Source organism: Centroberyx affinis, unplaced genomic scaffold, assembly GCF_046629955.1.
Source record: "Centroberyx affinis isolate AG114_WGS23_722 - 3 ecotype Tasmania unplaced genomic scaffold, CSIRO-AGI_Caff_v1 ptg002205l_1, whole genome shotgun sequence".
Lineage (NCBI taxonomy): Eukaryota > Metazoa > Chordata > Actinopteri > Beryciformes > Berycidae > Centroberyx > Centroberyx affinis.
Window position 1 is genome coordinate 133,766 of NW_027280509.1, and position 21,783 is coordinate 155,548.

At 40.6% G+C, this 21,783-nt stretch overlaps 1 protein-coding gene across 2 annotated transcripts; it reads left to right on the top strand.

Moving 5' to 3' along the window:
• The first annotated feature begins 246 nt into the window (after window positions 1-246).
• LOC139655187 (nuclear protein localization protein 4 homolog) lies at window positions 247-16,241 on the top strand. Of its 2 annotated transcripts, XM_071532525.1 has the most exons (18): window positions 247-390; window positions 1,160-1,240; window positions 3,146-3,255; window positions 3,985-4,067; window positions 4,134-4,230; window positions 4,362-4,410; window positions 4,526-4,620; window positions 4,721-4,844; window positions 5,085-5,264; window positions 7,162-7,248; window positions 9,205-9,276; window positions 9,378-9,504; window positions 10,710-10,870; window positions 11,120-11,191; window positions 11,358-11,450; window positions 11,931-12,047; window positions 12,562-12,664; window positions 12,791-16,241. In XM_071532525.1, exons 1-18 carry the CDS (start codon window positions 376-378, stop codon window positions 12,952-12,954), a joined length of 1,830 nt encoding a protein of 609 aa, XP_071388626.1. In that variant the 5' UTR covers window positions 247-375; the 3' UTR covers window positions 12,955-16,241. The 2 variants fall into 2 exon arrangements, with proteins under 2 accessions (XP_071388626.1, XP_071388625.1); XM_071532524.1 differs by having other exon boundaries at window positions 3,985-4,230.
• Window positions 16,242-21,783: the final 5,542 nt, after the last annotated feature.

The window sequence follows — 21,783 nt, forward strand, 5'->3', positions numbered from 1 at the left end:
TAGGCAGTAAGGTCGTGTGCATTGAAGTTGTATAATGTTCCCTTGTCCTGTCCAACATACATTTCTGAATGTTTAAAACAGCATTTTATTTTGTTAGCTGTTCTATTGCACAATGAGTTGTAGTACCGCTTCAGTTAAGACAGTGGAACACACGCTTTTAGCTACGAGAAGGATTGTTTCGACCGTGGTATTAGGGGTGTGGGACCACTGGGAAACTGACGGTCGCTAATGTATGCAACACCCGGTGTTTGAGTTGTGGGATGGAGTTTCGTTGACACTATCCAGACAGTAACGTTACGTTAAATTTGTAATTACCGTAATCATTGTCGGCTTAGCAACACAGCGATACCTATCGGGAACACTCACCCGAGCAATATGGCAGATAATATTGTAAGTATGACAGGAGGTTGTATTGTTGTTAGTGAGGAGTCGGACTCAGCTAACGTGAGCTAGCTTATTAGCCGAAGTCCGGAGTGATGAGGCAGCAGAATTAGCTTGCTAGCTAACGTTAGCTACCTATCGCTAGCCAGAGAATGACTGGGGCCTAGTTAGTAAGCTAACCAGCTCACCGTAGCCTTTGGCTATCTTACGACGTCCAACTGAAAAGAAGCATAGTTGGCTAACGGTGAAGCTAGATAAACAACTGAAAATTCGGAATAAAACTCTGTAATATTGTTTAACATGTTAGCTCACTAGCTAGCCAGGTTAAATCGGTGTTGTGTGATTTTCAAAGAAGCGTTAATGTTTCTTGTGGGTTGACAAAAAAGTGACATTTTTGTTGACTTTGTGAATGAGCCCTAACGCCGTGACAGCGTTAGCTACCCAACAATTAATTCACCGCAAAACCTTCAACATAGCCATAACTAGTTGAAGCCGCTTGGATGAAAGGTAGAAGCTCATGAGCTAACATTACTGTTTTGCACTGTCATCGTTGTCATACTGTCCTGACACTGACACCTCTGTCAGAGCAGGAGTTGTTTGACTGAAAGGTATTGGGAGATCGCTCTCGGGCAGTTTTTGGTTTATTCTATCTTTGCTTCACAATTAGTTTAGACCACTAACACTGGAGTCCTGAAACCCAAAGTATTTGAATTGACATACAGACCACTGAATGCAGTATGTGTGGGGTTTCATTTGGGCTCTTTTGTTTCTCATTAAGATCATCAGGGTACAGTCCCCAGATGGGATGAAGAAAATTCCTTCTACCAAGAGGGAGACTGCTGCTGCTTTTCTGAAGAAGGTACTGTGTGGAAAATGTAACAATTTGTTCAGATACATTTATCAAAATCTCATAGGCCTAATACAACACTTTCATTTTCTTAGACTTCACACTGAGACCATATTTCCAATAAATCCCTCAAGGTAATCATTTTGTTCCAAGTCATTATGCCCCCCTCATTCCCACTATTCTCTGCAAGCATGTTTTTGCCAGTGGTACAACACGTACACTACAGCTTTAACGTGCTGTATCTCTACAGCGGTGCTAGTATTGATGTGTACTTTGTTGTCATAAAGTACACCCGTGTTTCCCTGGATTTTGCCTGTGCCTGCTCAGTGTTAATTTATGTATGAAGCTCTGCAGGAAGGGCCAGGGCAGTGCAGCGCTGCAGTGCTCCCATATGCCCGGCTGGCTAACGGGAGGAATCCACTCTGGATGCATGGCTCGCCGGGGAGCTTTGTGTTCAGAGAGTGTGGCGGATGCACTGCTTTGCACAGTTGTGAAATGTAGCCTTATCACAGCTGCTTGCTAGGTAGTGGTTTAAACCCCAGCTCCTACCCCACATATGAGAATATGGAAGGAAGAAAAGAAGGAAACATAGTAAATAAATGTGTTTTTGGTGTTAAAATTGGCTGAGTGTGAGTAAGCCTAGTTAGTTTTGTTCTGTCTTAACTCTGTGCAAACATCAGAACACAAGCATAAATGACATAATGACATAAATGGGATTTGAATTACCACATCATTGGATCTTGAATCCCCAAAATAGAAGAATGATTCATCGGACTAGTCACAGTGGAGTGTTGCAGCAGCACCTCATTAAACATTCATGTATCTTTGTTAAAGCAGGATTGTGCTTTCTGCAGATCAATGAAAAGAGTATTTTCGTTCCCCACTAATGTGCAGCCAGTGGAATAGAACAGTGAGTGTGAGGCAAAGCAGAGAAAGTCTGTGAGCCCCACAGGCTATTTTCTGTAACTGAGACAAGGAATGAATGGAACTGAAAATAATGTTTTATCTCATAAAGTTTGACAGTATACATTTTTGCCCAGCATCCAGTGATAGCATCTTAAACTGGGTCCTGTTGTGTGGCTTGAGTAAAGTAAGTGCTTTACTTTGCTCAGAAGATCTAGCAGCATTGACCTTAAGTTGAGAAAACGACAGTATGGCTACTGTTTCACAATGCCAGATTCATGAATTGCTAGTACATTGGTATTGCTGTTTAGGTCTAAATGCTACATAGTCGTAAGCCATTGGTAGATGGCCTATGATGTCTACATGTCATCAGATGTCATGGCATCTATGTCACTGTCTTGGCTACTGAGAATATATTCAGCGTCATATCATAAATTCAGTTTTACTGCAAGGATAATCATACGCTGATGTATACATTGCAGCTCAAATTGTATTAATTATACCTCAGATGATGAAGTATAGGCTGGTGACCAGCATCAGGTTGAGTCCCTGTCTGATATGAGATGTGATGATGAAACTGCCATGGGATACTTTCTTGGCTGGCTGACTCGGAGTGCTCTTAATAGCTCTGAGATTGGCTTGCTCTGTGATGACCTTATGAGCTGCTCCCACAAGCCCACTTTCTCCAATGCCAAGCTGCTCTTTGATAATCTGCTTTGACAGGTTAATTGGCATTTGAAGATTGGACACCCATTTACTCAAGCATATTTTTCATTGGAACATGTTTTTTTTTTTTTTTTCATAGAGTAGATTCCAAGGAAGGATGAATCATTTCTACTTTCATAATCCACTTGGCTTGATTGAAAACATAATTTATTTTGATTTTCAACATCAAATGCATTTGGTAGCACATAGAAGATTAGTGTCTTCTTGATTGTAGGCAAAATTATGCAAGGTTGTTCGAGCCCTTTTTCATCCCTGCTAACCAGCACACGACACTCTCCTCTCTCTCAGGTGGCCAAAGAGTTTGGATTCAATTCCAATGGCTTCTCCATCTACCTGAACCGCAACAAGACTGGAGAGATCCTGTCCCAGAACAAGACCCTCAGCCTGCTAAAGATCAAGTGAGTGCTAGCAGTGTTAATCATGATCATTATTAGAAATATAAAGGAACCTAAATTTGACAACTTATCAGTCACTACTTAAGTTAGATTTAGAACCTAAAAGGCATTTAATTTTTTAAATTGTGTTCTCTAGTCGTATGGAGACCTATCCAGGTTTTGAAATGTCATGAAAATTTCTTGGATTTCATCTAGTCAAATGTTTAACATTGAGCTGCTGGAAGATCTAGGTATCTGCTTAAAGGAATAATGACACGTATAATATATTTCCACATTATTTATGTCCAAGTGATAGTTGTAGCTAATCAAAACAACAACTGGGACATTCAAATGTGCCATCCAGAAAAAGTAACATGTGAACATAGATGCTAACGTATTGATCATGAAAGAACTGTCATGGAAAAGACATAGAATTTTCTGTCAAAAATGTGCAGCTACCCTGGAATGTTTTTACATGCAGACCACACTGGATTATTTATGCAGCTTGACCAAAAATAGACACTTAAAATTGCTTGATATAATTATAATCACATTTAATTTTAGTAAAAATTAAACCTGAGAATATGTACATTACAGTAGGTCATCCTATTTGGAATGAGATGAAATTAGCCCAGTTAATGGATTATTTGGCTGCATGTTAATGTACTCATTAATTGTGTTTTCTTTGCCACTTGTATTAGTTTTGTCTTCACTGGTTTTCTTTTTCTCTCTTCCTCTCATCTCCCTCTCTAGGCATGGAGACATGCTGTTCCTGTATCCCTCAGGCTCCTCAGGATCCTCCGGGGAGGTCATGGACACGGCCACCCCACACTCATCTTCATCACTACCTTCCACCTCCTCCTCATCCTCTTCATCATCCTCTTCTTCATCCTCTTTGATTCATCGCTCTCAGTCAGCACCCCAGATCCAGGAGGATGAAATTGATCAGTACCTGGCCAAGCAGGATGGCAAAATCTACAGGAACAAAGATCCACAGCTGTAAGGATTGATTTTTGATTTGATTTTTTTTCACAGATCTTTTACATGAGTAGGTTGAACAGACAAAAGCCAACACAAAGATACAAGTGAGCTGTAGATTTCAGTACATACTGATCCTCTGCTTATTTCAGATGTCGACATGGTGCCCTTGGAAAGTGTGTGCACTGTGTACCATTAGAGGTAAGTGAATTTGTCTCTGTTTTTGGTCGGTCTTGCCTTGACAGATCATAACGTTAACACCAACACTGTTAACCTGCATTTTCTCAATTTTGCTCTGACTTGCCTTCCTCGCCAGCCTTTTGACGAAGACTACCTGAATCACCTAGACCCGCCAGTCAAGCACATGTCATTCCACGCCTACATCCGCAAGCTGACCGGTGGATCTGATAAGTAAGAAGCACCACCAGTTGTTGTTGTTGATTTCCTCAGTGGAAATACCCACGCCCTGCTTGTCAAATGTTAACATCCTCCCCGATCTCTTCTTCCACAGAGGGAAGTTTGCAGCCCTGGAGAACATCAGCTGTAAGATCAAGTCGGGCTGTGAGGGCCACCCTCCTTGGCCAGAGGGGATCTGCACCAAGTGCCAGCCCAGTGCCATCACCCTCAACAGACAAGTATGTGCTGATACCTGTGTGCCTGCAGCAGAGAAGCTTACAATGAATGCATTACTAGAGTAGATCACCAAAATTCAAAGAAACCAATAGTAAGGAGTGTAAGGGTCAGGACTGTAGTGCTTTGTCAACAGTCCTGTGAGCTTAGACTGATCCTGGAAGAGATATGGGTTAAGAAGAGAAATAATAGCAAAGGAGAGAGCACATAAATTTATATATCTTTTTTTTTATTTTTTATCCCAGAAATACAGACACGTGGACAACATCATGTTTGAGAACCACACCATTGCTGACCGCTTCCTGGACTTCTGGAGGAAGACGGGCAGCCAGAGGATGGGCTATTTGTATGGCAGGTACACCGAGCACACAGACATCCCTCTGGGCATCAGAGCTGAGGTGGCTGCCATCTACGAGCCCCCACAGGTGAGTGCGGTCTGGATTCAATTTACTGGCATCCTACATAGGTCTGGAAATGTATGGTGTAAAAAAAATAAATAAAAGAGTAATTTTCAGAGCTTGAAAATTTAAGAAATTGCATAAAATGTTCTATCAAGTATGGGTAAAATACTGTTATGTTTTGGACCCCTTGTCATCTCGCAAAGTTATGTATATGATGCTATGTAAAGCCCTTTGAGACATGCTTGTGATAAAGGGCTATATAAATACACAAGACTGGAATAGGCATTTTCCATCGAAACTTGTCACCCTACCCCTTTTCAATGCTGTTTTGTGTATTGAATCAGGTGCTGTGTTAATTGAATTTGCTTACTCAGATACAATGGATAAAGTTTATAATTCATCATGAAGTACAACAGAATGAGGATTTTGAAGGACTATGCTGTTGTCTCAAAATGTTACCGGACAGTATGGAGGGTGTTGTTATTGATTTATCTGCCAAAGTCATGTTTTACCAGCTTTCGGCAGGTGGCAGATGTTCATTTCAGACTCTGATCTTGCATATCATGACTGTTGTTGTTATGAAGAATAATCTTCATCTATACAGGGATGGCATAGTGAATAGGGGCTAGGCAGTATGACTATCAATATAAATCATATTGAACACTAACCACAAATCAAGATAAGAAATTCAGGTCTGGCAAAAGTATGAAATTGTGAAAACACTTTCAAAACAGCATAGGAATTGCTCACACATGGTGAAGAAAAACGATTAGTGCTGGTTGTGTAAAAACTGGCATATTAGATTAGATGAGACTGGAATGATCCCTATGGCAAAATTGGGTCATCACAGCCGCAGAGAATAGGTATAGATGACAATAAGACAAATATAATACTGAAGATAGTACAATGAGTCATTACAACAGTTGAATTTATTTAGAATAACAAACCAAATAATACAGCATCTTTGGTAACAGATTTACAGATTTGATATGCAAGTATGCATCGCTAGCTACTCTCATTATTAGGTACACAGATGGAAGAACACATGTACAGAAATGTGTCCAGACATGCAAATATGCATTGTAAGCTGTTCACATTTAACAGTTTAACAGATTGTGGGTAATGTATGTACAGAAATATGTGCAGATGTGCATCATCTGCAAATCACCTTGCAAATTAATACTACAATATTAAACTGGCGCTTGTGATCAGACACTGAAACGCCAACATCAAGAAAGCCCACTGCTCCTCTACAGAGTTGTAGTAACCTTGGGTAAATACAGGGGGGCAGTAGACTCAAAGGTGGATAAATGCACAAAAAATAGAGCAGCAGTTTTGAATGTTCAAGCAGTGTTCAAGTTCTGAAGAAAATGTGGTTATTTGATGTTTTTGTTCAGATCTTTGCTACTATATGGCATATCTTAATTTTTTTTGGTAATTGTTGCCAATAGTCATATGTCCATAAGTCTTATCAAATCAATAGGAGTGTTTATTTCTCAGTTACTTCATACAATATTCTATCCATCAATAACTGAAAGTCCTTGTTCAGCAGCTCCACAGTATTTTTCTTTTTAAATTTGTCTCATCATTCTTGATTATATTTGACTCTTTCCTGTCATTAATTGTTGTTTAGTTTCACTTTTTTTTTAAGTCGCTTGATTGATTGAATTTATTTGATAATCTTAAAAACAAGTACATGAGTAAGATTGAGCCAGAGCAATATCTTGACCTACAGTTTACAAATAAAGCACAGGAGCTTATTTCCATTGTGGTCCTCAAGAGGGGTGGGGGTTGTTAAAAAGACAGTATGGCATCCTGCACAGACCAAGGCTTAGGTCTCAACACTGACATATTCCATTCTTATTATCTTATTATTCTTATTATATAGTTGGTTTCACCATTCTTCCCTCATATGTTTCAGAATGCCACTCAGAACAGCCTGGAATTGCTGGAGGATCCCAAGGCTGCAGCTGTGGATGAAATCGCTGCCAAACTGGGCCTGTGCAAGGTTGGGCTGCTCTTCCTGCTGTCTGCTTTATTTAAAACTATAGCTCTATATAGCTTCAAAAAGGCACATTAAAACCGTACGACACTTAGCTGATCTGGTGTCACTCAGTGCAGCTGTTTTAAATGAGGCCGTTTCCTATCTTGCTTCCACACTTAGTTTTCACTCCAGCAGTGTGACAAACTTTGAATCTTGAACTCGGTGGACTTTTGCCAGCAGTGGTGGGCGATGTCATTTGAGATATTTTAAGTACAAAAAGTGAGAGAGTTTGTTTTTTTTGCCAGGGTTTTCAACAGTTCACTTACTTTAATATTTTGTTAATTATAGGGCAGGTGTCACAATTGAGTATTTTGACTTTTGTTATTTGGGACACTCACATAAACTCTTTGGTGAAACAAACCAATTGAAAAATGTATTTTTTTACAATACTTATACTCGTGTTTCGTCTTCAGTTGGTGAAATAGGTTGCTGGTGTTACCACCCCTGTCAAAGAGTTGTGCAACAAAGCTAGCAGTAGATGTTTTCCATAGTTGGTTTCCATGGCTTTTTTTTTTTGGTCTTATCTGTTAGGAAGTGCACTGGGTTTACGTTCGCTTCCCTCAAGCATTATGTCTAACATAAATGAACGCACATGGGTACTACTCCTAAACCACATGTTTTCAACAATTTTGCGCAACAAACTGCTTTACGTCGTCTGTAGAACGTAAATACGTCCACATGGTAGTGCTGGGCAATATGGCTATATCAATTTTTATCACAATATATATAAAATCACTCTTTCTGTCAGGTTTAAAGGGTTAATTATACTCCTGAATAAAAGATGAATAGATCAGTCAACTTTCATTTAAAACACTTTTTTATTGCCAGAATAAAACTAAAAAATAAATAAATGAACAAACGGGAGCAATTTTTAAATTTTTCAACACTATAACCATCTTTAAATAAGGATAACGAAATCAAGCAATGTTCTTCCGCTTCTTCCAATCTGACCTGAACGCAGCAGAAAGCTGGCAGCCAGCAAAGTGAAGAAGATGCGAATGTGAGTAATGCTAAAAAGTATCAAATGGACTATTATATCTGAAATCTCATGATAATTGTTCAGTCGCAACAATTTGAAGATGTGTTGATAGGACGTGTTTTAATTGCTTTTTGGGTTAAACTGTTGGAGAGTTTGCTGTGTGTGTGTATTGGACAGCAGCACTCCCAGCTAACTGAAGCTACGTAAAGCTCTACAGTGAAGTAAGTCATGAAATATTGACCACAATAAATCGGCAAGATGACAAAAACTAGGAAAATAAGCCCTAGGTTGAAAATAACCAGAATTATCCTTTAAGGATGAGAGGAACTCTGCTATGGTCATTATCAAAAGTTATCAAGCTGGTTTAATTTCGAAATCGAGGAAAATTAAACTAGATATTGTTTTATTGCCCAGCACTACCACATGGCAAATGTGAGGTCTGTTCACCTCCAGCCTTTCTGGCTCATCTGGTAGAAACGGTATGGGCAAGTCTAAACCTTAGCAACGACTTCTACCAGTGTAACGTTTGTACCGGTGTACTGCCCACCACTACATGTATCCTTTGTCTGCCTAGCATGCCCATTCCTTTCCAATGATTAGAGACGGGGAGCAGTTCTCTCAAGTGCATGAAGCTGTCATCAATATGGTGGCATTCTCAGAATTCCTGAAGCTTCAGAGTGTGATGGCGCAAAGAGCTTCCATATGTTGCCCAGGCCATGAACGTACCAAGCCCTTATATCACATATGCTTTTCTTGTTATAAAGGAAAAAAAGGCCTTTTGATTGAGTGCAGACCTTTGTTTGCTGTGTATGGACAGCATTTGCCTTTTCTATCCTGGATGCGGTGCTACTGTACTGTTTATGGGTGTGTTCTATGATTGTGATGTGTGGATTAGGATGATTTTGCTGTAATTCAACTGTTTGCTCTCCTCTGGCTGGTAGGTGGGATGGATCTTCACTGACCTGGTCTCTGAGGATACAAGGATAGGCACCGTTCGCTACAGTAGAAACAAGGTGAGGATCCATATAACTCTACGCAGTTATGTTTTTCAGGCTAAAGCCAGTGAGACATGTATTGTATTTCACATCCTAATTGTTGTCCTTACTTTTGTTAGGACTCGTACTACCTAAGTGCGGAGGAGTGCATCACAGCTGGATACTTCCAGAATCGATATTCAAATCCCTGCAGACTCTCCAGAGACGGCCATTTTGGCTCCAAATTTGTGACTGTGGTGGCAACAGGTAAGTGGTTGGTTACTCTGAGGTGAAATTGGCCTTGAGTGCTGAGATGAGCTTCACCACCTCTTATTCTAACCTTAAAGTAAAACTGAAATAGGATTTTGGTACTGTTATTTGTGTCTAGACCATGAACATTAATGTTAACATTTACCTAAAATATTATTTTTTTTTCCCAATTTCCTGTACAGAGGCCCTTAATTTGATAGTGACTGTTCAAAAAGGTATCTTGCTTAAACCATAAGCCAGAAGGACTTTCCATACTAGCAGTACTATATTGAGTGACAATATCTCATGACTTGATTAGGAACTCGATCATCCATTAAAGACGGTGGCTTAATTTGAAAAATTAAACGTGTGCTTTGTTTTCAGTCTGACTCTAGGCAAAGCGATTATTAAAATTACGAAACTAGTAATTGAACAACTTCACTTTACTTCTTATTGACCACCTAGTAATATAATAGTAATAATATAATATATAGAAATATACATCCATTTAGTGTATTCAGAAGCATGTGAGGTGCCTGAGTTGTTCCTTAATCCCCTCAAGCAGGTACATAGTGGACTTAGTTTTGAGGCCAGTGGAGCAACATAATACAAGACTAAACTCAAGCTCTCTGGGGCTCTTTGTTTGGTCTGTGTGTTCAAGGCCAAGTGTTTACACTCCTTCCATTACAAAGTTGCAAGACCTCCTCTTATACTTGTTCCAGCTTGGGCAAACTCCTCTCTGTTTTTACTTTCCCTTGTATAAAGAAGCAGTCTGTTTGCAAATGAGTTACATGTTTATAGGGCCAAAGAATATTTGGATATTAATCACTTAAAGTATATCACATTGAAATAGACAACCTAAATAGGCTGTAATAGTAGCCTTCCCATCTTCCTTTAATGGTAATTGTGATTTATTCCAATATATAGTTATTTTCAGGCACCCAGGAGTATTTAGCAATTTGCATGACTATTTATTTATTGTTGGGACAGCCATTGTTGATGGTGATAGCTCAGAAACTCCTGAGGGCATAAGTCTTGAGTACTATGTTTGACCAAAATTAACTATCGCCTTAAGCAGGTATAGGATTGCACTACTGAATAGTTAGTAATATGAAAATGGAAATATTTCTTCAGCCAGCAACAAGGGGAAACGGTATAACTTGACTAGTGTTGCAATATTCTGCAGGTTAATATATTTGTCTACTCTTGTGCTCTGTGTGCAGGCGGTCCAGACCAACAGGTGCACTTTGAGGGCTACCAGGTGTCCAACCAGTGCATGGCTCTGGTGAGAGACGAGTGCCTACTGCCCTGTAGAGACGCCCCGGAGCTGGGCTACGCTAAAGAGTCCAGCCCCGAGCAGTACGTACCGGACGTCTTCTACACGGTAATAAGCCATACACCACACAGGTACAGGCTTATAGCTGCACACATATACAAGGACGGACACACACATGCAGCTGCCACTATGATATTATTATACATATATATAGTGATAGCCTAAGGTCGAAATCCATTCTATCTGAGCATGACAGAAATGATCAGACTGCATCTCTAATGATCAGAATAATGTCTCCTCATACAGAATCAATTCATATACAGTCCCTACTAATGATTTTCTCCTTCCAACCAACAGGATAAAGACAAATTTGGAAATGATGTCACATTTCTAGCCCGGCCTCTTCCTGTGGAGTACCTTATCATAGATGTGAGTATGATATGACTTTTTCCATGTTCAGTAGATGATTTTTTGTTTTGGCAGCATATGTTTTCCATTTATTTGTGGAGTTCTTGCAGTGTACGCTACTTCATATTTTGGCTTTGGTAATATAATGGGCTTCTAAATAAATTCCTCTCATTTTCTTCTTCCACAGATAACTACCACTTTCCCAAAGGACCCCCAGTACACCTTCTCCTCCACACAACGTTTCCCCATAGAGAATCGTGATGTCCTGGGAGAGACACAAGTAACTAAGTTACACAGATAGACTCCTGTTTATCCAAACCTTCTCACCTCTGATTTGACCAGTCTCAATTAATAGGCATATTGATAAGCAAAAAAAAAAAAGGGGGGCAATGTGAAAACGTAAATTTTTCTTGTTGGAATATTGTGGTTGATTGTTGCAACTAAAACTAAAAGTTTAACTGTTTAATTGTTAAGCATGTATGTGGTAATAATGTTTATTTGTTACAGCTTCTTAGCTGTAGCAGCCAAAGGAATGACCCACATACTTCTGGCGCACAAGGCTCTTGTTACACCGTTTCTCTTCTCTGACTTCCCTCTGTCCACTGGAGCCATATCTCTGCTACATTTCAACCTGTCATGATCAGTCACAGCTTAGTACCAGAGAAAATTAGGGTCACTTTGGGAGTCCAAACCCTCCTCGGGGGTCAGAGGAAGATATACATCTTGACCATGTCCCCATTTTTTTGTTATGTGTCCATAGGATTTCCACAGTTTAGCCACATACCTGTCCCAGTGCACCTCCGCCGTATTCCTGAATATCGTGTCAGACTTCCATCTGCTCCTCTTCCTGGTCACCAATGAAGTCATGCCGCTGAGAGTAAGTCAATACATTACCTCAAAGCCACATATGCAGGCAAGGCAAGCACACATCTTTTTTGGTTGTGTGTTTGTCATGCAGCAAAATGGTTCGATTATGGCCACATTTTTCTCCAATCTGGAAGTGGTTACTAGTGTCGGGATGTTTTCACTCAGTCCCTTTGTTCATGCTGGTTACATTTCAAATTGGCCTTTGGCCCGCCATAACTATCAAAAACGTCTGTCATTGGCAAAAACTAATTTAGTAATGTTTCTTTGTGTTTGACTTTGTTTCCCTTTTATAGCCAAAAACAGCATAGCACTTAGATGATGTAAGTTACTTAATAGGCCCATAAAGTTGTAGATCAAACATTGATTGCTCGAGTAGATTTGCATGTCTCCAATAACATCCTCAACAACCCCTGAACATCACAACAATGTGGAAACAGACTTACAAAATGGCTAACTGATGTTGTGGGTTTTTTGTTGACGTATGTCCTCTGGATTGATCGGAGTATCTGTGTTGCTTCTTGCAGGACAGCATTGGACTCCTACTAGATGCAGTGAAGACCTCCAATGAGGATCTGGCACAGACTTGGAAGAAGTCTGAGCAGTGGGCCACCATCGAGCAGCTGTGCAGTAAGTCACTGCTTATCAAGGAGGGCACAGTCCCACACACAGCTCTGATTCAAAGTTTAAACTTGATTTATATTGTGTTCTAATGCATGTATTCTGTCATCCCGTCTCCTCCCCCTGTCCTTTCAGGTACGGTGGGTGGGCAGCCATCAAGCTCTCTGGAGTACGGGGCCATGGGCGGCGGCCCCTCTGTCCCTGCCTCATCCTCGGCCATGTGGTCCTGCCTCCACTGCACCTTCATGAACCAGCCTGGCACGGAGCACTGTGAAATGTGCAGTCTGCCCCGCAGTTAAAGTCCCCGTCCCCGTCCTTTTCCATCCCGCTCCCAGCCCCTCTCCCCAGTTCCCCTAATCTTCTCCAGCCCTGCCCAGCCCCTCTCTTAACTCGCCAATGACATCACCGCGCCGGGACCAGCTGCGAGATTTGGATGCCCTTTTTTTCCGCCCCACCTCTTAGCCTCTGTCCTTCCCATCTCACAGACTGCTGTGGGGTAGAAAAAGAAGCGCAAAGGGATGCACTCGTTTACACCAAATTCAATGAGTAAATAAAGTAAAACTGATGACTGTGTTTTTGTATCCCATCTCACAGTGGCTCTCGCGAGTGGCGGGGTACGTTTAGGTAAAGCACTTTGGCTAAGGCTCCTTCCTTCAACCCATGGCCCCCAAATAATCCCCTCTTGGCTCAAATAAATATTGCTGTGACTCAGGACAACAGCAAAGACTCTAGTGTTTGGATGTTCTCTCTCACATCAGTGCCCCTCTCTCACAATATATTCTGGAAATCTGTTGTGTAAATAATACATTTGAGGAATGATACTGTTATTTAATTAAGCTTTTTTTTTTTTATCTGATTGTAGCGATACCTTGGAATTTTGAATCTTCAGTTTGGACTTTGCTCAGTCAGGTTTTTATAGGTCTTGGTCCCTTTCACAGTCCCTTACAGTACAATCATTGGTCCAACCCCAGACTTGAAAAGGCTAAGAGCTTGGGTGTAATTCCACTGAAGGAGAGAGTGTATATTTTCATTTGTAAATCACTTTGAAAATGATTAAAAATCAGTCAAATCCCAGATTTGAAAAGGCAGTGGCAAAAAGCAACTTGCCCAGATCCACCCTTAGCTTTCCCCCCTGGTTGCAGAACTGATGTGCTGTCAGTGGCTCAGGCGTTTCCTCAGTGATTATTACCTTTTTGGACTGATGTCCCACCCACTGGAGGTGATTTCAAGAGAGATTACCCTGGTTTGATGGAATTGTAGCTTTTGGGTTTGGTGTTTTGAACTTGAAGAGGCATAATATGTAGCCTATTTTTATCAGCTGTGTTTTTTTTTGCTGGTAAGATGCCCCAAGGCACCATTCATCATCATGCCCTTACTGACTCGCACTGTATTAGCCGTGAGGTGCTTCTAGAAACAAATGGTGCTCCCCACTTTCTCTCGATCACTCCCTACCTGTGGTTCTTACTTTCTTGCTGGCGCCAGTCCAGAGGGGCCCGACCATAACAAATGGTCCTCGTCTGATGGGCCCCTATGGGTTTCCATCACTCAGCCTTCAAAGACTTCGGCGCTCAAAGTGCTAGAGGTCGCAGGTCACTGTGGGGAGAGAAAGATGCCTAACATTACACTTGTCTCATCAGTCCAATGTGCTGCACATCTGGAAGTGGGAGGAAGATGGAGTAAAAAAAGTAGGAGGCATGGTGAGCTTAAATAAGGGCAGGTTGAGGTGAGCGTTGCCTCTGTTCGGTTTTGCAGATAACTATTCCCTAAAGTAAGAAACCGGAGCTTATTCCAGCAGGAGTAGTTTTACATCATGAGTGATGTCCACCACACAGAATGCTTTTTTCTCCACTTGGTTTCCTTCCATCATGCTACAGTTGGTGTAGAAGGGGGCAGAACCTGAAAATATGTGAAAAGCACTTATTCTCTTCAATAGCACTAGAGGGTGTATAGGTCACTTAATATACAGTCAGCAGCAGGCATATTAGGATAGTGGGTTAAAACTGGTATTTTTTTTCTTTTGCATGTTAAAATCTGTCATTTTTATCATGTAAGAATAATATTGGGACCAATATTTTTCTCATAATTTAAGTAATGAAAGTTCAATTTTGGTTGCACACCGCTAACATACAAAAACAGAATACTTACTTTGAGTTACTCTGCCTAAATGTTCATAAAGTCTCTAGCATACAGTACAAGGAGTAACCACACTGCTAATTTCCGTATGCAGTTATGTGGGAACCCTTTACAGGCAGTGTGGTGCCGGAACCAAGGTTTTTGGTTGGTACAATAACCCATAGTCTGGGTCTAGTCTGGGCAGAGGTTTAAGAGGCTGCATTAAGGGCTAAGCAGAGCATCTCAAAGATGATGTCAACAGTCAATGTAATATTGATGAGTAATAAACATAATACAGTTATTGTGTATGAGGTATGTGACCAAAATGACCTTGCATGACTTCAATGTATTTACATTTTTTCTCATGCTCATCTGAAATTGGAGTACTGCCCAGATATTTTTCAAACATGGTTTACTAGAAAAGCAAAATCAATAGCTGACAACCTGCACTTTCCCCTTATTTACAGCTTTTGAACAATATTAACTTCTGTAGTTTTTGACAGAAAGAATCACTTTTAATCCACTGTTCCAATACTTTTGCCACTGACTGTAGATGACTGATTTCAGTTCACATGGTTCTTCTTTCCATCACTACTTTTCATGTTTAACTGGCTTTTTTTCCCCTATAGTTTTGCTTTAACTTTGTGCATTGAATACCTCAACTTTTACCAACTTTAGTAAACTATTTCCACAGTTGGCTTGCCCAAAGGATGCTCCGAATGGCAAGAGGATTGAACATGTCACTAAAAGTGTTAGAAGTTGCTATTGGGGAAACTGGCCTTTTCAGTTAAGAGGATGAGTCATCATGGGCTGCAAATTATGCTATTTATGAGATGTGTGCTTTTTTTTGTAAGAGCTTGGCAGTAATTCCATTGATGAAGTGAGTATATATTTTTAGTTGTAGATTAATTTGGAAATGGTTGAAAAAATGTTTGTTTTGCCCATTTATATCATTTTTGCCCCTGTGTGAATTCTTGAGAGCGATTATCTGATGTCATACTAAAGGATGGCAGTGAATCTTTTTTTTTTTTTTTTTTGTATTAATCCGGGGAAGGTTTGCTGAGCAAGCATGCTCTTGGAGTTACGTCCTCACTGTCCACTGAGCTAACTAGGGACCCTGAAAAGTTGTATGCTGTTGACCTGGATTTGAAACAAAATAAATAATAAAAAAAAACAACTAAGAATTCCTATTATGGATAATCATACTGTCTGATTTGTTGGTTGATGGATAGATCGTTCAGAATTCCTCAACATTGACAATGTGCTGCCAATTTGCTAGTCATGGACATAAAGTTCCCTTGGTCTCTTTTGAATGGAGTTCAACCTGGTTTTCATCACTGTGTGCACTTTGACCACCAAATCTATCAAGTGATTTACAGTAGATGGGGTATTTGAAGAGTGGGGTTTCCATTTTTTTTTCAAGTTCTTTACCAGGCATTTGGATTGAAATACTATTTTGACCAGACTTGTTAAAAGGCCATAGACAACTGTTTCAATAAATCACACCATTAACCATCACAAGACCCTATGTTCAAATAGCTTGCTGTGTGCACCTTTGCATCTTGTAAAATGGCCAATACACTGCAGAGTTTTTAATTCATCATACTGTAAGGAATCCCACCTTTTTTCCCTGAGGGAAAATCTTGACATATATCTTTACAAGGGATCAGAGCCTGTTACAGAGGTGTCAAATGTAAAGTGAGCCCTATCGCTAGAGACACCGGCCTGCCTCCCCAGGACCGCAGATGGACAGCAGATGAAGGCCAGGAATGCTGAAGTTGGAGGTGACTGTAAAACATCAAACACCTCTGCAGAAGGACCCAGAGGAGACTCAACCATCACATTGTGGCAGCTTACAGTTCATCTGCAGTTTTTGGTGTTTAAAAGAAGTAGCCCATCAGCTTGAGTGTTGACAAGAATTGTAAAAAAAAAAACCCAAAAAAACCTCTTTCATGTTATATTGATGGGCTCAAAACAGAGAGTTAAGACAGACGTCTTGATGGAATGCAGTGCAGATCAGTCTTGGAAGGGAAGAGAAAAGTTTCACCAGGCTTGCACTTGACTATTATCCAAGTGAAATCATGATGTATGCTGTGCAGTTTGTGTGCGCCTCGAATGGGAGTGGAGACCAAGGACACACCCTCTTCTTAGATAATGAGCTGTACAAAAAGCAAGTCTCAGTTTTGTCCAAACTACATTGTCTCACTTCTTTGGACAGTGATATAAAGGATAACATCTTGAGCCAATGCAGGTATGTATGTATTCTACACTTTGTCCACATCTATACAGTAATGAAGATGATGAATTTTTAGGTGGCAATATAACTCTTGGATTTTGCCTTTTGTCAAAGCAGTTTGCTGCACATTGTGAATTCAGTTTCCTGTGATACTCAAGCATCTTTGTGCATTTGTTGTAATATGCAGATTTAAGGGATGAAGGCTGTTCTAGCTCTGATGGTCTTGCTGCTGGCTCTGGGTGCTGCTCAGAAACGGAGGGGAACCCAGAACCCAGAATGGGACTATAGGAATGAAGGTAACTGGTGTCTCCTGTTATTCACTTCTCAAGACGAGCAATGAAAAGAGTAGGATCCTGTAGTGTCCTTTTGCCATTTAAACCAGTGGTTCTCAACGTGGGGTGCGGGGACCACCAGGGGTCCTCGAGGGGGTTCCAGGGCGTCCTCAGCAAATTGATGAATTGTTAAACTTCACCATTATTTCATTTACATTTGATCATAGTTCCACTGTTAGCTCTCTATACAGACAGTCATGGAATTCTGGACAAAATCATATCTAACAATAAAAAATATTCTCAGATTTGGGATCTGAGAGACAAAATCTCATAAAATGGGGGTCCGTTGCCCTAATGTGGACTAAATTAGGGGTCCTTAATAAGAAAAAAGTTGAGAATCACTGATTTAAACCATGATTTTACAATATGAGGAATAATGGAAAGAACATGGCCATAGTTTTATTATCTGTCATTTTTTATAAAGGAAGACTGGCTTATAAGAGGAACAGCAGCTCCATTGGTAACGTCATCACTCTGTGTTTCTTTGTCACTTTGGTTCTCTCTGCTTGCTGCTGCGTATGTAGCAGAGAAAGTCAACACCAGAGGATGTGCCAACCTCACTGTGGTTTTAGACAACTGGAAATATGCCATCATGACCCAGGTGAAAGATCTGCTCCTCCACGACCACAGCACTGTGCTGCCTGACTATGGAAGGTGTGTGCAGGTCCTTTGTTCATTTTTGTATCAGGATCTTCATTTTGATTTTGCCATATCAAAAAAAAAATAAATCTGAGGATATGTGAAGAATCCTCAGTTTTCCCCTTGATGTAAATTGCTTTTGTGCTTTAGTGTTCCAGTAATAACACTAAAACTAAGATGTTCTTTTTTTTTTTCCTTCCTCCTTTTACTCTCCCCTACCCCAGGATCCAGCCGCTGTCGGACGCCCTGGGAGATCTCTACAAGGAGTTCAACGCCCTGAAGGAGCGCCTGGGCGAGCTGACCTCCAAGTTCGACGGGGTGGAGGCCTTCGTGGACGACGTGCGCGCGGGAAGGAGCCCCGCGCCGCCCAGGGCGGAGCCGCGACCCCCGGGGCTGCTGCCAGGCGAGCCGGAGGCCGCGGCCACAGAGGAGAGGAGCCGGCCACCGGGCAGGAGAAGCAGGATCGTGGTTCGGAGAATCAAGAAGCCTGCTGGTTCCCAGGACTGAGAGGTGTGAACCGGAGATGATGAACCTTTTAGCTGCAACACAATCCTAATCATTCCGTTACTCTGTGTTTCTTTGGCACTCAAGAAGGGGGTAGAAAGTAGGCTATAGCCTATTATGTTACATTCAATGAGGAGAAAAACACAATTTTCCCACAAGGGCTGCAACATATCAAACTGCTTGACAACCTTGTACTCTTTCATTTATTTATTTATCTTTTCATAACCTGGCTCCATGTAAAGGCTGTAAATATGTTTTATTATCTATATGTCATACTGTTTCTATCTAATGTCAGATATCTCTGTTGAAAGTAGGGTACTTATTTCATATGAAAAAAAATACACCACAGGCAATAGCATTTGTTGACCACAAGATGGCTCCACAGCATTAAAAAGCTACACCTAGATTTTTAATTTAATTAAATTTAATTCACAGGAAAGTATGGAGTCTGACTGACTTAATTTGGGAAGGATGGTAAGAAACGTACTTAAATAAATAAATCAAACAATGTCGTGTCGTCTTAGTCCTCTGTTTCTAACGTTTTGTTTTTTGTTCCTTCATTATTTATCATTATATTCTATGTTTAGAGTTTAGCAAAAGAATAAATGGCTTCTCTGGGGTTCTGGTGTTGTCAGAAGCATACGATAGTTATGCAACCTTCATAACTATCGGAAATGTAAATAGAGCGCACATGAACAACACCAAAGAGGTGATTAGATTGCTATATGTGAAAAATTAAGATGTGACTCAGCAACTATAATAGCCTATGTGAGGGGGCGGAGAGTATGGAAGGGATATCAACACATATACTGGCAAAGGTGTTGAATTTTATTAATAGGCATTATGTTATTTTTTTGTTCAATAAATTAAAACATCAATTACATGGCTGATATGCATGTTCTCCTCTTCATTTTGACGCTGCAGCACAAAGTAGCCCTATCACTGCTTCACCTGACTTCTAGAGCAAAACAACAGCCAAAAACTACTTTTGTTACAAGGTCCATTTTGTTTATTATTTCGCCACAAATCATATTTGTTACTACTGAAATCGAAAGTGGGAGCTTACTATGAGCACTTGAAGGCAGCATTAAGTTTCTTCTTCGATAAGACGCAGGCAGAAATGAAACTGAAAGGTCGTCTTCGTTTATGTTAGGGACAGTCGTACAATTACGTACTAAATAATGACTGGAAGACTTCTTACATGTCCAGATACAGTGGGCAAGTTGACCTGAATTGTGTGTAAGGTGTTTTTTTTATTTATTACTACTTAACATAGTTAACATAGAGAGCTTATATAAATGTTTTTTTTATGTCAAAAGAAACGCCAGCTCTTAGAGTAGCATTACTTAAAGTGTACGACATTCCCTTAAATTCACCACTGGGAGGAGACAACAGGTGACGATATAAACTGATGTTTTCCACTATTTCAATAAAGTTATCGCTTGTGACAGACTCGTTGCTGCGTGGACTGAGAAAAGAAGTTATTGAGAAGGTACACAACCGAAATAATCTTGTCATTATTACTGTTTTTAGTCGTTAATATCGTGCTTTACTTCTAGTACGCTACTAAGTTTAATTAGCCTACAGTTTATTACAATTGAAACGTATAGCCTAATTAACGACTGAACAGTGCTAATAGTATAGCATTCGGCTAACTTCTAAGCTGCTTTATGAATAAATGCTGACAGAGTTTTCCATTTAAGTCTGACTAAAAATCACTACAATAATCCCGTAGGTACTTATCGTGAGTTTTTGGGGGACCTGTCATACTTTATGGTCTTTTTTTTTAAATTTCCTATGGTATCACTAAAACATTTCTAAATTAACTTATAATGTGTCTGTACTTGGTTGGTAGGACATGGTGTTTTGTTCTAGTATTAGTATAGGATTGTCTTTGGTATAATTGTTCTGACCTACATTATGTTTTTAAGTATAGGATCCTTCCAGAAGATGAATAACCCCATCTAGGAAATAGAAATCAGATTTGTTTTCCTCCCCTAAACAAGTTGTGGCAGCATTTCTCATTATGCCACTCCCTTACTTAGGCCCACAGTAATCCAAACTGTCTCTTGGATTGCATTTGCTCTACTTTGTAACTGAAGTTGAACATTAGAGTTGAAGTTGAGAGTTAGGGGTGCATGCAATGTGTAATTGCATGGAACTTTATATTCAGAGACAGACAACAGGAGGAGAGGGGATCAGGGATTCCCCTCAGAAAAGAGTCCCTGCAGATGGAGGGGGGAGCGGAGGATCTCCACGCTGCCCATGGATCCCAGACAGATGGCACGAATAAGGAGGATGTTGCAGCCAAAAGACCCAGGACGAGGCAAAAGGTAGAAATAACAGCATGTCCTGGCGAAGAATGCATATCAATTTTCAGGATTTCAGAGGAACTTCTTCTTATGCTTCTCAATCTTACATATACAAAATAATATATGAACATTTAAGACCTACAACCTTTTTTCTGCATTTTTGTTGTAACATTGCATGTCTATTTCAGGCACAAGCACAATGCGATCCCAGCAAGAAAGTTCAAGATATAAAAAAGAGGACAAGGAGAAATAAAAGAAGAAAAAAGAATGTTTCCAACGTCCAAGGAGAGGGAGATGTCAAAAGTCAGAACACAGACAAGGACAAGATGGAAGTTATAGAGAGTATAACCAGCCAAATTCAGGAAAGCATGACACTGGAAACACAACAGGAGGATCACCAAGCTGAAACCAGTCAGTCTCAGCCCCAAAAAGATGGATCTGTGCATAATGTAAAAAACAGTGGAGCAAAACACCACAAAGATACTAAGATGGTGCAAGCTCAGACTCAAACAAGGAAGTGTAAAGGCAGGAACAGAGTAACACAGACTCCAGTAGTTGTTCAGACCAATCAGGAAACACAGACAGAGGCTGCAGACTTTGCGGGGCCAAAACAAGAAGAGCGCACTGAAGAGACACAGCCTTGCCAAGGAGAACACATTGCCAATGCCCAGCCAATGCAAGATGACCACATTGCCAATGCCCAGCCAATGCAAGATGACCACATTGCCAATGCCCAGCCAATGCAAGATGACCACATTGCCAATGCCCAGCCAATGCAAGACAACAACACTGCCGAGACGCAGCTAAAGCAAAACGACCACACACTCGATACCCAGCTGCAAGACACTGCTAAGACTCAGTTAAAGCAAAATGACCAATCTGATTCTTCTCAACCCACACGTGAAAAAACAGAAAGTAATGTTGCATCATCAGATTCTCCCATGGAGCAGAATGCAAACCGCAAAGACGAGCAAAAGAGTAAAGAGGTGCATC